The sequence below is a fragment of the Salmo salar genome, chromosome ssa14 (assembly GCF_905237065.1).
Source record: "Salmo salar chromosome ssa14, Ssal_v3.1, whole genome shotgun sequence".
In the NCBI taxonomy this organism is placed as follows: Eukaryota; Metazoa; Chordata; class Actinopteri; order Salmoniformes; family Salmonidae; genus Salmo; species Salmo salar.
In genome coordinates this window covers 66,401,989-66,418,192 of record NC_059455.1, presented here as the reverse complement: position 1 = coordinate 66,418,192, position 16,204 = coordinate 66,401,989, and the positions used below count along the sequence as shown (strand labels likewise).

General features: G+C 42.6%; 1 protein-coding gene across 3 annotated transcripts; it reads left to right on the top strand.

Moving 5' to 3' along the window:
- The first annotated feature begins 504 nt into the window (after positions 1 to 504).
- On the top strand, positions 505 to 13,610 carry LOC106569908 (BCL2/adenovirus E1B 19 kDa protein-interacting protein 2). 3 transcript variants are annotated; one of them, XR_006758898.1, is made up of 10 exons: positions 505 to 812; positions 1,356 to 1,452; positions 1,626 to 1,699; positions 1,792 to 2,031; positions 2,356 to 2,562; positions 2,766 to 2,868; positions 2,954 to 3,085; positions 11,884 to 12,027; positions 12,228 to 12,326; positions 12,606 to 13,610. XR_006758898.1 is itself a non-coding variant. In XM_045694705.1 (10 exons), the coding sequence occupies exons 1-10, from the start codon at positions 716 to 718 to the stop codon at positions 12,628 to 12,630; spliced, it is 1,161 nt and encodes a 386-aa protein (XP_045550661.1). In that variant the 5' UTR covers positions 505 to 715; the 3' UTR covers positions 12,631 to 13,593. The 3 variants fall into 3 exon arrangements, 2 of the variants coding, with proteins under 2 accessions (XP_045550661.1, XP_013997109.2); XM_045694705.1 differs by having other exon boundaries at positions 11,884 to 11,970; positions 12,606 to 13,593; XM_014141634.2 differs by having other exon boundaries at positions 505 to 682; positions 11,884 to 11,970; positions 12,606 to 13,537.
- The last annotated feature ends 2,594 nt before the right edge of the window (positions 13,611 to 16,204 follow it).

Here is a 16,204-nt window from a genome sequence, read left to right as displayed (position 1 = left end):
GCAGTACACTGCAGTTATTCTGCAATTATTGCATCCAAAATACCGGACTGCAGTTATTGCACATTTACTGCAGTTTCAAAACTGCAGTCTTTTTTTGTAAAGGTTACACCCAACTAAAATCAAATTTCATGGTGAATGTTTTGGTTGATTCCACATTGAATTGAAATTAGTTGACAACTCAAGGATGTTTTGTGCCCAAAACATCCCTGGGTACAAAATCTATTATGTCAATTTTCTATGGACCTTTCAAATCCACAGAAGTACATTCCTTTTAGTATCAGAATAGGGGTTATGGTGTTTGTATGTGTTTTATAGTATAAATAACATTGAGACAAAGCTTCCCCAATGATTTTTCTGCCCATGTTGTAATCATTTGTTTCAGTGCTGACGTTCTTGTTTGATTCTAGATGTCACACTGCCCAATAGCCTATTTACTGAGCAAGCATGCACACGTCTTCACTCTAGAGTCTGTGCAGTCAATCTATGTTGCCTTGGTTACAGGGATGGGCTCCACTGGCAATAAATACACCACACCTTGACTGACTCTCAGGTGTGGCAATGTGTCCGCGCAATTATGAGTTCAGCAAAGCCATAACGTTTACCTCTTTCACTGAAAAGTTACTGTACTTTTACAAAGACATTGAAAAGTTTGTCGGCCCGTGAACCAAATACCATCAACAAGGTAACGTTACACATTCGTTGCTTCGTATTCTACATGCATTCCTGTCTCAAGTTGTGTTTACCACTTCATCGCATGAATCTAAGCAAGACAAACGTGGTGATATTGGAGCAGTTTAAATGTGTTCTTACTGGTAAGGGTCTTACAAAAGTCATTTTACATTTCCATTGTAATACAAGTTTTGAAAAAGAAAGTACAAAACGGTGAAAGACAGTGGGTGTTGATAGCCGTGTCTTAGATACCGTTAGAAATAAGCGACAAGACTGGGATCCTATTAAATACACATTACACACTCAACTTGATGAAATGTCTCGCTTTTTAAAATGAAAAAGCTCTAAGTCAAAATTGTGTATTGTAGAGTATTTGTTAATAAATCAGAAGTTTATACATTTATTGCGAGCCATAAAACTGAACAGTGTACATCTCTAGGTTTTCCACTAGAGGCCAGCAGAGGAAAAAATCCCTCAGTATCCAATAATTTGGCAGAACTGATCAGACATGAACTTGTTGGTGTTACATTTTATATATATATATATATATATATATATCGTCATTTCTTTTCACACTCTTTATTCTTCTCAAATTAAAATATGAAGTTACAGCAAAAGTTGCTCCTCAGATGTAATAGCTGTTTGGACTTGGTTTGCTGATACTCTGACATCAACTGTGTTCACAGCTACTATCAGGAAACTTGGCACTGTGAACCTACACAGCAACAACATGGAGCAAAGAGAGGAGGCGCAAGAAGAGGAGAAGGACATTTACATTCCCAGGTCAGCAGTTTTGGTCATCAGACTGAATTGTTTTGGTTGGACTAAATTCAATACATTAGTTATATTATCAACATACTAAATATCCAAACATCAGTTGTTTTTTTACAGTGAAACATCTATATCTAATTACAATTCCATAGAAATATAATTGTTTACCTTTCTTAACATTGTAGGTCACCTCCCAGGAATGCTCATGGCACAAATGAAGTCTTTGGGAACCCCACATTAGCTGCTGATGACAGACCAGGTAACACTTCTATTCAAAATGGCAATAACAGAACAGTCACTGTTATAAAGCTACATATAATTGCAAATCCTAATAATGAAATGTCATGATAGCCCCGCCCAGCAGCCTGGCTCTGATGGAGCCCCGACCCAGGAAGAAACGCCTGATGGCCCCTGCACTAAGTCTGACACTGGAGCGCAGTGACTCGGCGGTGTCCGACGACTATGCCACAGCTGCCCTCATTCCCTCCCCCGACGACGACGACCTGAGACTGGACATCGACTTGGACGCTATGGAAACACCCTCGGACAGCGAGTCCCTCCACTTTCCAGTGCACGACATGGATTTGGAGGGTGAGGACAGGGTGCAGTGGACAGGACAGACTAACAGCCTTTATCTTTGATCTGTTTATTCACTCTCACAGGTCCAAGACCAACCCATTAACTTGTTGAACCACTTTCACTTTGATTATATTTGACATTTTTCATATAGATAGACACAAATGTTGGACAATACATAATATAGCTATTATCTTTATACATGCTTTGAATTAGGTGATCTTGGCCCCATAGATATAATATATTATAGATAGTACACAACCACTCTCTGTCTATGCATTGTGTTACCTACTGGACATTATGGGAAATTTACCATTGAAACATTATTCCCATTCACAGATGACCTGCTTCATCTGGGAGTGGCATCACGTTGCCATAAGGCCCGTGGGTCAGTACCAGAGCAGATGGGAGTGGGCTCTCTTGACCAAGACCAGGTGGACAGCCAGGGCACTAGGTGGCGCAGGTTCTGCATGGGAGACCCTCCTCAGGAGAGTCTGGTCAACATGAGTGTACTGGAGCCTTACCTTCAAGTCTTGTCCCATGGGGGTGAGTCCAGAATCCCAGCACTCACTTAACCTGTTACACTTGCCTATCGGACATTATGCGAGATTGTGATCTTTTTTCAGGCCAATGGAATTCGGCTAATGTGAGCGTTTGTTGTCAGATCAACTTGGATGACACAAAGAGCATATTCACTTTTTTATTTGCATCTTTATTTTTCCCTCATCGAAATGTTGTTTTCTTTCCAGGTTACTATGGAGATGGGTCTAATGACATCATTGTGTTCTCTTCCTGCTATCTCCCTGAAAACACCATGGAGAACTACCAGCATGTCATGGACAACCTATTCAGGTGTGAGAGCTAATAGTAAAACACTATCTGAATTGGCCACTCTTCAGGTCAACGTAACTAACTCCAGCACCACTAAACATTGCAGGTACATTGTGGGAACGTTGGACCTGATGGTGGCGGAGAACTACGTCATTGTGTACCTGTGTGCCATGGCCCAGCGCAACAAGCTCCCCGGCATTGGCTGGCTCAGAGAGTGTTACACCACCATTGACAGAAGGTTAGTTCTGTTTACTCAAATAGGCTTAGTTTGTGATCCTATTTCAGAAAACTATATTCCACAGTGAGTAACAAAACAGTACAAAAATCATTCAACTCAGTCTCTCATGTCAGTCAAGTCTCCCAAGTCGTAGGCCACGTTCCAAGCCGTATACATTGCAGTCATCAACTGTGCAGTCAGAATGCTCAGGATGTGGTTAGTGGATATGTTTAACAGCTATCCAGGCATTGTGAGATCTGGCAACTGCAATGTAGTTGGCCTGGAATGCAGCCAAAGTCAAGTCTCAAGTTATTTTATGCCAAGTAATTAAGTCTCAAGTAATCAAATCGTTGAAATTTGTCTCAGTCGGTGAAAAATATGTATCAGAGTGGAAAATCAACTAAGCTGGCTATCTCAAGACTTCGAAGAAGAGCAGGATGTTTTCCGTGTCGACTGTACAGGTGAAAACTAGATGACAATAGTGCCTAGTGTGTTGCATATTCAAGTGTGCAATTTTAGATTTTCCCGCCAAAACCCTCTCTGCTAGCAGGTTCTGTTTGTTCAGTAAGACCCAGACATGAACGGTCCTTAGCCACCTGTTGTTCCAGATGATCTTGAAGAGGTTTAGTGCCTCCTGCAGTCGGTTGGTCTGACTGTCCTCCTGCATCACCATGTCATAGCTGCTGCTGTCCACCACAAAAATAACATCCCACACATCAGCAAAACATTGCATCCACTTTCCGCTTTTGTACCTCTGACCTCTAACATTAGATAAATTAAACCTTGAAAACGTCTCACATCCCTGAAGCCTTTTTACTGTTGTTTTGTATGGAATGCATTTTCTCCTCTGCACTGAGTTCCAAATGTAAATATTGCATCTGATTTACTATCGTGCTTTTCCCAGATTCACCAGCTCCTAACGGTAGTAACTGGCGCTGGCAAGTTATTGGGTTATTATGCTTGTCTTCTCGTAGCTGTTTATCATTCCTTTTGTTTGCTTCTCTCCGTGCCTTCTGAATACGTTGGTCTTTACTGCACAGGCAACCCATATTAAATGAATAATACTAGATTCCTAGACTTACCAAAGAAAAAAAAAACTTTTCAAAATGTTAGAATTAGTTACGTTTGTAGGCCTATTGCCAGTTACAATTAAAATACAACCTGTGGATTAAGGCCTTGACCTTATCAGTTAAGCCTACTTCTGTTTATACGGCATGCCTACCGTAAATTCTGGACTATAAGCCACAACTTTTTTCCCAGCTTTGAACCTCGCGGCTTAAACAATGACGCGGCTAATATATGGATTTTTCCCGCTTTCAATTTTTTTTCCAAAAAAAAAAAATCACATTCTGTGACGTGCTCTGTTTTTTTGGCGGCATGAAGCTTTCATTAGACCAATGAAATTGCCGAACGGGTTAATGTCAAACAACTTTTTTGTTTACTGTTTAGATTAAATCGAGCGCTCTCAAACTTCCCATCATTCTGATTACAGTAGTCATTTTGTCACCCTCATCATGGCAAAGACACGGAGAAATGCATATGATGCAGCTTTCAAGTTGAAGGCGATTGATCTGGCTGTTGGAAAAGGAAATAGAGCTGCTGCACGGCAGCTTGGTCTTAATGAGTCGATGATAAGACGTTGGAAACAGCAGCGTGAGGAATTGACTCAGTACAAAAAGACAACTAAAGCTTACTGCTAATTTTTGATTTTTTGTTACAAGCCGTGTTTCGTTAAAGCCTATTTATTTTTGTTACAAGCCGTGTTTCGTTAAAGCCTATTTATTTTTGTTACAAGCCGTGTTTCATTAAAGCCTGTGTAAAGTTCATTTGTTTCAATGTACCGGTAGGCACCTGCGGCTTATATACATGTGCGGCTTATTTATGTTCAAAATAATATATATTTTTTAAATTCAGTGGGTGTGGCTTATATTCAGGTGCGCTTAATAGTCCGGAAATTACGGTAATTAGTTGATAAGTGTACATTTAATATATATATATATAAAATAATTCTTCTTCAGTCTGAGAAATTAAGAAAATGGCAAAGTGTTACAACAGACCCCTTCCTCCCCTAAGATGGCACTCTGTGTCTGGCAACGAAGTGGGACGACACAGAACGCATCCTCTGCCCCTCTCAGAAGCTTGATTCCTAGAACGTTTTTACTGTGAATCTGCAATGAAGTCATCAAGCATAATGTAGATGTAAACGTTCAGCAATGAATCTAAATATAGGCAATGTGTTTTCAAATCGAGATTCCCACGATGTCTTACTGTGGAGACACACTGAATTTTAGCGCTATTCTCTAGAATCAATCGATTTTCACGTGTAGCCCAGAGTTCTGACAAAACAATGCAGTTCCGTCAAAGCGGAAGCTATATGTTCCTCTTCCCTTCCGCACAGCGAGAGTAAAGCAGGTGGAAGAACGATAATTTAGCTGAAACAAATGTTTCCGCAATTCCACTAAAATGGATGCATGCGATCATTACATAAAGCTCGTTGCTAATTCGAAAGTCTTGCTGTAGCAGCACTGCCCAAATTGTATATTCTTTATTGCCCAACCTTGTAATTTCCCCAACTTGGCATTTGGTGAAATAAATGTAGGACTCGGCTAGTGGGAACGTGTTGTTTGTGCAGATGTGAATGTGAATGATCCAGGGTGTAGTCCTTACAGTCCAACTTACTCTGATATGATCTGGCTGTATGCAAATCAGGGCAAAACACTCCACCCAAAACCTGTTCATTTGTAGTATTCTATGGCCCATTCAAATAAATTATATCATTATATGACATCATATTTTATTCAGCTGGGCAATTTGTTGTTTGAATGATATAGTAGTGTCCCTACTCAAAGGCAAGTAAGCCTAGTAGTTGATTAGTCTGGCTAACACCTAACACTCAAAGTCCTGCAGAGTCTGGAATGGCTCTTTGATGTTGTCGTCACAATGTGTCAATGATGGGGGGCTGTGCTTTTACTGGTTGGCTCTACTCTGTGTCTGTCACTTTAACACCCACATGCACAGCCACATACAGCCCCAGAGCGCCGCCCCTTTCATTACAAGTTTTGATTTTCAAATCCAAAACAACAAGAGGTCTCAACCCCCGAGGGAAAAAAACTACATTTGAGAGAACCAATCAGACCAGTGTGGTCAAAGCTCTCCGTGTGCTGAGAGTCACGTGGGTTGTGTCATCCAGGTTAGTAGCCTGAACCACCATCCTGACTGCTGCGCTCTCCTTTAGTGAAACAGAATATCAGCTATCATGTTGAGTCTCAAGTCATCGAATTTGTGACTCATCGCGATCTAACTCAAGTCTGCACCTCATTAGGTAATTACTATGTAATGACTATTTAACCATATTATCACAAAGTAATACCAGTAGGCTACTCCTATACCACTACCAGTACTTTTAATTTAAAAAAAAACACTTAAAGCATAAACCTGCAGTTAAACCCTCAGTAAATATTCCCAAGTAATGCCATGTACTGTATACTTAAACAAATTGTGTATGAGAGTTTGAATGTGCAATGTAGCAACTATACTGTATGTACAGTATAGGAAGCAACCCACAGCAAGTAGCTGGCCATAAGAGTGTCACATTGGGCCTTAGCATCCAACAAGTTCACGAGAGCCTGCTTTGTCACTCCTCCTTCTTCAGCCAGAGGATGGCGTCAAAGCCAAAGTGTAGTTATGAGTTTCCTCCTGACTTCCCTCACAGCCGACCTATAGTTATCAGGCTAGGAGGAAGTAGATTCCAGGGTTGTGTTCATTAGGCACCAAATGGAAGAAAATGGACTGAAACAGGTACGGACTACATGGACTTTTAAAATGTTTGACATTGTGTGCCCTAATGAACACAACCTTGTCATGAGTGTTATTATTTTCAGGATGGTTTCAACAGTGTCCAAAGGCTTGTGTACAGTATGGCCACTAACATAATTTCTAGAAATCTTTGATGTTCTAAACCTTGACCTGGGTCTCCTTAATCCTACAAATGTGACTAAATGTCTGGACCCAGTAAAGGTAGCAAGTGAACTGCAGGAGGAAAAAAGCTGCTAAGACCATCATATTAACCTAGTATCTGGTTGAAATGAAGGTCTAAACTTGACTATTCATGTCCCTTTATATTATCTGAATATACTTAGTCACATATCAAATATGTGTAAAGATTTCTAGAGGTTGCTTATCGTTCAGACACTCATACACAGTTGAAGTCGGAAGTTTACATACACTTAGGTTGGAGTCATTAAAACTTGTTTTTCAACCACTCCACAAATTTCTTGTTAACAAACTATAGTTTTGGCAAGTCGGTTAGGACATCTACTTTGTGCATGACACAAGTCATTTTTCCAACAATTGTTTACATCCAGATTATTTCACTTATATTTCACTGTATCACAATTCCAGTGGGTCAGAAGTTTACATACACTAAGTTGACTGTACCTTTAAACAGCTTGGAAAATTCCAGAAAATTATGTCATGGCTTTAGAAGCTTCTGATAGGCTAATTGACATAATTTGAGTCAATTGGAGGTGTACCTGTGGATGTATTTCAAGGCCTACCTTCAAACTCAGTGCCTCTTTGCTTGACATCATGGGAAAATCAAAAGAAATCAGCCAAGACCTCAGAAAAAAATTGTAGATCTCCATAAGTCTGGTTCATCCTTGGGAGCAATTTCCAAACGCGTGTTCATCTGAACAAACAATAGTAAGCAAGTATAAACACCATGGGACCACGCAGCCGTCATACCGCTCAGGAAGGAGACGCGTTCTGTCTCCTAGAGATGAACGTACTTTGGTGCGAAAAGTGCAAATCAATCCCAGAACAACAGCAAAGGACCTTGTGAAGATGCTGGAGGAAACAGGTACAAAAGTATTTATATCCACATTAAAACGAGTCCTATATCAACATAACCTGAAAGGTCGCTCAGCAAGGTAGAAACCACTGCTCCAAAACCGCCATAAAAAAGCCAGACTACGGTTTGCAACTGCATATGGGGACAAAGATGGTACTTTTTGGAGAAATGTTCTCTGGTCTGATGAAACAAAAATAGAACCATAGTTATGTTTGGAGGAAAAAGGGGGAGGCTTGCAAGCCGAAGAACACCATCCCAACCTTGAAGCACGGGGGTGGCAGCATTGTGGGGGTTGTGGGGGTGCTTTGTTGCAGGAGGGACTGGTGCACTTCACAAAATAGATTGTGGGAAGCTTGTGGAAGGCTACCCGAAATGTTTGACCCAAGTTAAACAATTTAAAGGCAATGCTACCAAATACTAATTGAGTGTATGTGTAACCGATGTGAAATGGCTAGTTAGTTAGCGGTGGTGCGCGCTAATAGCATTTCAATCAGTGACGTCACTCGCTCTGAGACTTGAAGTAGGGTTTCCCCTTGTGTTGCAAGGGCCGCGGCTTTTGTGGCGTGATGGGTAACGATGCTTCGTGGGGTGTCAGTTGTTGATGTGTGCAAGGGTCCCTGGTTCGAGCCCAGGTTGGGGTGAAGAGAGGGACGGAACCTACACTGTTACATTGATGCTGTTGACCCGGATCATTGGTTGCTGCGGAAAAGGAGGAGGTCAATGGGGGGGTGAGGGAATTTTTACTAGGATTAAATGTCAGGAATTGTGAAAAACTGAGTTTAAATGTATTTGGCTAAGGTGTATGTAAACTTCCGACTTCAACTGTATTTGTGATATGGTTTTGGACCCAAGAGACCAGGGGTGGCGGAGTACTCAGGTTGCGGTGTAGGGTTTGAGCATAGCCTGAAGGTAGGGAAGGCCAGTATCTCTCTTGCTGCTCCATAGGCAAGTATCATTGCCTTGTAGTGGATGCGAGCTTCAACTGGAAGCCAGTGTAGTGTGTGGAGGAGCGGGGTGACATGGGAGAATTTGGTAAGGTTGAACACTAGGCGGGCTGCAGCGTTCTGGATAAGTTGCAGGGGTTTAATGCACAAGCGGGGAGCCCAGCCAACAGTGAGTTGCAGTAGTCCAGATGAGAGATGACAAGTGCCTGGATTAGGACTTGCCCCAGTTTCTGGGTGAGGTAGGGTTGTCCGCAGAGAGGGAGGAAGGCAGGGGTGGACGATTAAGGAGGGAGGAGAAGGTGGAAAAGAGTTTCCTAGGGTTATAGGCAGATCTTGAAATTTAGTGATAAAAAGTGGCTTAAGCAGTGGATACAGAGGAAGAGAAGTTAGAGAGGAGGGAGTGAAGGGATGATAGGTCCTCCGGAAGTGTCGTTTGCGCTCAGCTGCCTGCAGCCCTGTTCTGTAAGCTCGCAATGAGTCACTCGGCTACAGAGCAGGAGGGGAGGCCGGGCCGGCCAGAAGAAAAGGGGGCAGTGCGAGTTATACGATACGGAAAGGGAGGATAGTAGGGTATAAGAGGCAGAATCAGGAGACAGGAGGGAGAAGGATTTAGCGGAAAGGAGAGATGATAGGATAGAAGAGGAGATAGTAGTGGGAGAGAGTGAAGATTGTGACGGTGCATGACCACTTAAGTAGGGGCTAAGTGGCTAGCATTGGAGGAGAGGGAGACCGAAAAGGAAACAAAGTTGTGATCAGAGACCTGGAGGGGGGTTGCCGTGAGATTAATAAGCAAACAGCCTCTAGTAAAGATGAGGTCAAGCGTTTTGCCTGCCTTGTGAGTGGGAGGGGACTGGGAAAGGGTCAAAAGTGGCAAGGAGGGGAAAGAAAGAGTTGGAAAGAAATGAATCGAAGGCAGACGTCAGGAGGTTGAAGTCGCCCAATATGAAGAGCAGTGAGCCATGGTCAGGAAATGAGCTTATCAAGGTGTCAAGCTCATTGAGGAACTCTAAGGGCACCTGGTGAATGATAGATGACAACAATGTTAAGCTCGAGAGGATAAGTGACAGTGACCACATGGAATTCAAATGAGGAGATGGAGAGGTGAGTGAAAATCTCCACTTAGGAGAAATGAACAGCCATGTGCCACCACCATGCGACAACCAGATGCTCACGGACTATGAGAGAACACATAGTCAGATGAATAGAGATCAGCTGGAGTAGCAGTGTTCTCTGGGGTGATCCATGTCTCCGTCAGGGCCAAAAAGTCAAGGGACTGAAGGGCAGCATAGGCTGAGATTAACTGTGTTCTTGACCACAGATTGGCAGTTCCAAACGCTGGCGGAGTCCAGGAATTCCACTTGGGTTGTGCATAGAGGGTACACTAAATTAGAAGGGTTGCAGTTAAGGGTTGGGGAGCGTCTAAAGCCTACACGGAGAGGAGCGAACTGGGATAGAAAACACACACATATACTGAACAAAAATATAAACGCAACATGCAACAATTTCAAAGATTTTACTAAGTTACAGTTCATGTAAGGAAATCAGTCAATTTTTTTGAAAAATTCATTAGGCCCTAATCTATGGATTTCACATGACAGGACAGGGGTGCAGCCATACAGTAGGTGGGCCTTGGAGGGCATAGGCCCATCCACTTGGCATTCACGCCCACCCACTGGGGAGCCAGGCACAGCCAATCAGAATGAATTTTTCCCCACAAAAGGACTTTATTACAGACAGAAATACTCCTCAGCACCCCTCCTCAGATGATCCCGCAGGTGAAGAAGCCAGATGTAGAGGTCCTGGGCTGGTGTGGTTAAACATGGTCTGCGGTTGTGAGGCCAGTTGGACATACTGCCAAATTCTCTAAAACAACATTGGAGGCAGCTTATGGTAAAGAAATGAACATTCAATTCTCTGGCAACAGCTCTGGTGGACAGTCCTGCAGTCAGCATGCCAATTGCACGCTCCCTCAAAATCTGTGGCATTGTGTTGTGTAACAAAACTTCACATTTTATAGTGGCCTTTTATTGTCCCCAGCACAAGGTGCACCTGTGTAATGATCATGCTGTCTAATCAGCTTCTTGATATGCCACACCTCTCAGGTGGATGAATTATCTTGGCAAAGGTTAGAAATGCTCACTAACAGGGAGGTAAACAAATTTGTGCACAACATTTTAGAGAAGTAAGCTTTTTGTGCGTTTGGAACATTCTGGGATTTTGTATTTCAGCTCATGAAACATGGAACCAACACTTACATGTTGCGTTTATATTTTGGTTCTGTATAGTTGACAAAGCTACAAAAGAGCAAAATGAGAATCTGAAAATAACAAAGTAAGATATTCAAGTGAGAGAGTGGTGTGGAGCCTTCCTCTCTATATTTCCTCGATTAACGCCACAGAGGAACTCGGCAGAACCGTCTTTGTTTTCGGCAACGTTACCTCTGCTGACATGACCGCCACTTACAGCTGCCCCTGAGAAAACAGGGGACACTGAAGTACTAACATCATCATGTTTTACATAGCATGCCAAGTTCACAGTGTTTATGAGCTGGTTTCCCAGACAAGATTAAGTGTTTGTGGATGAAAAAGCACTTTCAATAGTTCCACATAGAACATGCTTTTCGGTTCAGGAGTAGGTCTCACCCGTGTCTGGCAAAGCGGCCCTTAGAGTCTACAGACATGTTTCTTTGTGATGTTTTCTCTACCAATAGAGCTAGCGGTCTGCCTTTTGACACCTGACCATGTCTATCCAACTTCCCCTCTCACTTCCTGTAGTTTGGCTCGGCCCTTGTTAGTGTGAGAGGTAGACCCCTTACTCAGCAGTTTCGACTGTCTGGGGAGTCACACAGACTGGGCCCCAAAGAACCTCTGGTAAAGATACAGGTCTTACGGAAGGGTTTAAACTGTCAATCATGGTGATGTGACAGGTGTGTGAGAGAGGTAGTGGACATCTGCAGTAGATATACTGACAGATTGAAAGAACAACTGTTACCTTTGCTCTTACACTTGATTCTGTTTTTCTCATAGGTTGAGGAAGAATCTGAAAGCTCTATACATTGTCCACCCGACCTGGTACATCAAGGCCCTGATCACCATCATCAAGCCCTTCATCAGGTGAGGACCACCATCCCCTGAGACACCAAGTCCAGTCTGTCAGGGTTGCTGTTGTTGGTGAGTCAATGGGCCCTGTTACTCCATGAAGCAAAAAGGGACAATGACAGAACAATGGCCACTGTTAGAGCAGCCAAGTACAACTCTTGTGTATATATTTGATCTAAATCATGCTGTCCACTACTGTATCTTTATTTTTGACATGTTGGCTCTATGCCGTTACATAAAACGAATGTCTTCTGGTCCCGTCATCCTCACAGCTCCAAATTCGGTCGCAAGCTTCAGTTTATGGACAGATTTCGGGAGCTGTCCCAGCACATCCCTATTGAGCGTGTGCAGATCCCTGACTGTGTCAGACAGTGAGTGACCTCATCAGACACTTTCACACATTCACAAAGAGCCATGTTGATGAACCCATAAATAGAAATCCCCAACACCTCAAATATGTATTGTGTGAGTAACATCGAGTTATTCCTAATCACTCTGTAACTACTATTGAGCAAATAAAAGTATTCACTTAAAAAAAAAAAAATGCTTTACAGTGAGAAAACAGTGAGACCTTCTATTGTGACGGTTCATGAAAATGTATGGCCTTTGTATGTATTTATTGTTTTTCCAATCTATTTCCATTCACCTAGGTTTGACGAGAACATGGACAGGTGACACACTCAGAATGGTGATCTGGAACACGGTGTAAGGTTAGGTACATGAAGCCAAAAAAGTGGACTAAAAAGGCTCAAATCTGGCAACCCATGACTTTGAAACTGAGGATGAACCTGGCTGCCCAATCTGATATCTGTTGTCCTATGAGATAACTTTAGTCATACATCACTTGGCAAAGTATCTACTGAAGGACCACAAGTAGATGCACTGAGTGTACAAAAACTTTATGAACACCTGCTCTTTCCATGACATAATGTCGACTGACCAGGTGAAAGCTATGATCCATTATTGATGTCACTTGTTAAATACACTTCAGTCAGTGTTGATGAAGGGGAAGAAACAGGTTAAAGAAGGATTTGGGCAAGACAAAAGATTAAAGTGCCAGGCGCACCAGTTCGTGTCAAGAACTGCAATGCTGCGGAGTTTTTCATGCTCAACTGTGTCCCGTGTGTATCAAAAATGGTCCACCATCCAAAGGACATCCAGCCAACATTACACAACTGTGGGAAGCATTGGAGTCAACATGGGCTAGCATCCCTGTGGAATGTTCGACACCTTGTAGAGTCCATGTCCCAACGAATTGCGGCTGTTCTGAGGGCAAAGTGAGGGTGCAACTCAATATTAGGATGTTCTTGCTGTTTTGTACACTCAGTTGTGAGTACATTGTAACAATGTGTACATACACTAATTATTACATTACTATCTACCATGTACAGTGGCGACCGGTCATTCAGGGCAAGTGGGGCAGAGCCCCAGCTGTTTTGAGCCCAACATTTTTGGGGCTTTCCTGTTTTGCATGTTATTATGGCGTTAATACTTGTCACATATCAGTTTGCAAACAATGTAAAAAATATATCATTGAGTTAATAAAGCTGCATACAAACATGGCCTCTTTTTTGTTTTCTTGAGTAAGTCAGCTCCAAAAAACCGGTGTTTCAGCTTAGCTCAGTGTTTTCTGTGGTGGTGGGGCAAGCCAGCAGAAAATACGGAGCGTTGTGCCGTGATTGGCTCAGTGTTCTGTCACTCATGGGGACACTATGTCACCGCCAAGCCTAAAGGTAGAGCTAGAAAATGTAAGCCTTTTGGGTGCTGCCACAGAGTTACATTAGAAGTGCCCATCCAAGAAGGTTCAAGGTCATTGGCCACAGATAAAATGACGTCAAATCACGTTATATCTACAGTAGCTTTGATTGGACTGTTAACATCATACTTTCAAAATCTTAGCTTGCAGTCATCATCATGAATCAAGTTGACAATCTACTGACAAATCATTTTTAATCCTTCTCATATGAAGAGAAATAATGAAGAGAAATTATAGATTAAATGTACCGGTGCTCATCGGCCATTGGACATAAACATTACACAACGAGTAGGAAATCGTAATTCAACAATGAGTGGTTTGGAAGGAATCAGTGGCTAACTGCAAGCATTGCAAAGCAATCACTAGCCTGCTATTCAGTGGAGTGGTGTAAGATTAAGGGTCTCTTTTCCTAGTTTAAAATTATAAACATTCAAAATTGGCCATGCTGTCACGTTTTGTGCCGCGCTCACACCAATTGTTAACTCAGAACTGCAAAATCTGACTTCAGTGAATTCAAGACAACTGGGAACTTGAGAAAAACGAGCTATGACTGGGAAAATACATTTTGAACTTTCATCCATTTTCATTTTAGTCAGTAGTGATTGCATACATTTCATTTTTGTACTGGCCCCCCGTGGGAGTCGAACCCACAACCCTGGCGTTGCACACACCATGCTGGCGTTGCAAACACCATGCTCTACCAACTGAGCCACAGGGAAGACTACAACCAACTCGGAATTGTAAATTCGGAACTCAGGCCTCTTTCTAGAGCTACGACCTGAAGATCACTGACGTCATCATGATTCAACTTTTTGTTGGAGTTCCCGGTTGTCTTGAAAGCACCATAAATCCAGAGAATGCCAGACTTTAATGATAAAGTTTGATGACAAAATTTGCCCATGAAGGACCGCCGCACCACCTTCCTGTTTAAGTGAGCACAGCACAGCAAGGTGAGTCCAAAAATGTCTTGTATGCTGCTGCATAAATGATGTAATATGCCAGGGAGATATGTATACTGTAGCTAAGAAAGTAATACGAAGTGTATGTTGTGTAGTAAGCTGTTAGTAGCCCATGTGCCTCACCCTAATAATTTGGTCTATTTTCACCTTTTTATTTCACCAACTGTTCTGATTTGGTGGTGCATATGTAGCCTAAGTGTTGTTGAGAAATATAATCATTGATTATTGTAAGAGCATTCATTCTGCTTATATGCCCCCTTTATTTATCCTACGGTTCTGACTTGGTGTACAGGGAGAACACTAAGAATGGCCCATGTTCTGAATTATGTTGCGGTACATTTCAAAAGTGCTGAACAAATAGTTATATTGACTACATCCATCCTAGCTTGGTCATTAATGTCTTAATCAAAATTACAGATTGCCTCTTATCTGCTTGTCGTCCCATTATGCTATAGTTTGTACATCTCAATTGTCAGTAGAAACCACATTTGTTTAAGCAAGTCAGCCATATCAGCTAAGGCAGTAAATGAGGCTGAATGAACTGTTTCGCTGCCAGACAAGGCTCCTCTGATGTGGTGGTAAGGTGTTGGGACTCTGCTGTTAAGACAGCTTTATGTAGGCCCTAACAGTTTGTGGGCACCGTTTATCACTGTTATAGTGCAATTAATGTATTGTTTAGTCTTGTGAAGTGGCTTAGCTGGCATTCATCCCAATTGTTTGTTTTTTTGCCCCACCAAAAGTGACGTGCTAAAATCGCCACTGACCATGTAAATATACTGCTCAAAAAAATAAAGGGAACACTTAAACAACACATCCTAGATCTGAATGAAAGAAATTATCTTATTAAATACTCTTTTTTTTTTACATAGTTGAATGTGCTGACAACAAAATCACACAAAAATAATCAATGGAAATCCATTTTATCAACCCATGGAGGTCTGGATTTGGAGTCACACTCAAAATTAAAGTGGAAAACCACACTACAGGCTGATCCAACTTTGATGTAATGTCCTTAAAACAAGTCAAAATGAGGCTCAGTAGTGTGTGTGGCCTCCCTACAACGCCTGGGCATGCTCCTGATGAGGTGGCGGATGGTCATCTGAAGGATCTCCTCCCAGACCTGGACTAAAGCATCCGCCAACTCCTGGACAGTCTGTGGTGCAACGTGGCGTTGGTGGATGGAGTGAGACATGATGTCCCAGATGTGCTCAATTGGATTCAGGTCTGGGGAACGGGCGGGCCAGTCCATAGCATCAATGCCTTCCTCTTGCAAGAACTGCTGACACACTCCAGCCACATGAGGTCTAGCATTGTCTTGCATTAGGAGGAACCCAGGGCCAACCGCACCAGCATATGGTCTCACAAGGGGTCTGAGGAGCTCATCTCGGTACCTAATGGCAGTCAGGCTACCTCTGGCGAGCACATGGAGGGCTGTGCGGCCCCCCAAAGAAATGCCACCCCACACCATGACTGACCCACCGCCAAACCGGTCATGCTGGAGGATGTTGCAGGCAGCAGAACGTTCTCCACGGCG

Coding starts and splice junctions, on each gene's coding strand:
- LOC106569908 (XM_045694705.1), top strand. CDS start 716: ATGCATTCCTGTCTCAAGTTGTGTTTACCACTTCATCGCATGAATCTA. Junction 1,700..1,791: donor AGCTGCTGATGACAGACCAG/GTAACACTTCTA, acceptor ATGTCATGATAG/CCCCGCCCAGCAGCCTGGCT. Junction 12,327..12,605: donor ATCCCTGACTGTGTCAGACA/GTGAGTGACCTC, acceptor CCATTCACCTAG/GTTTGACGAGAACATGGACA.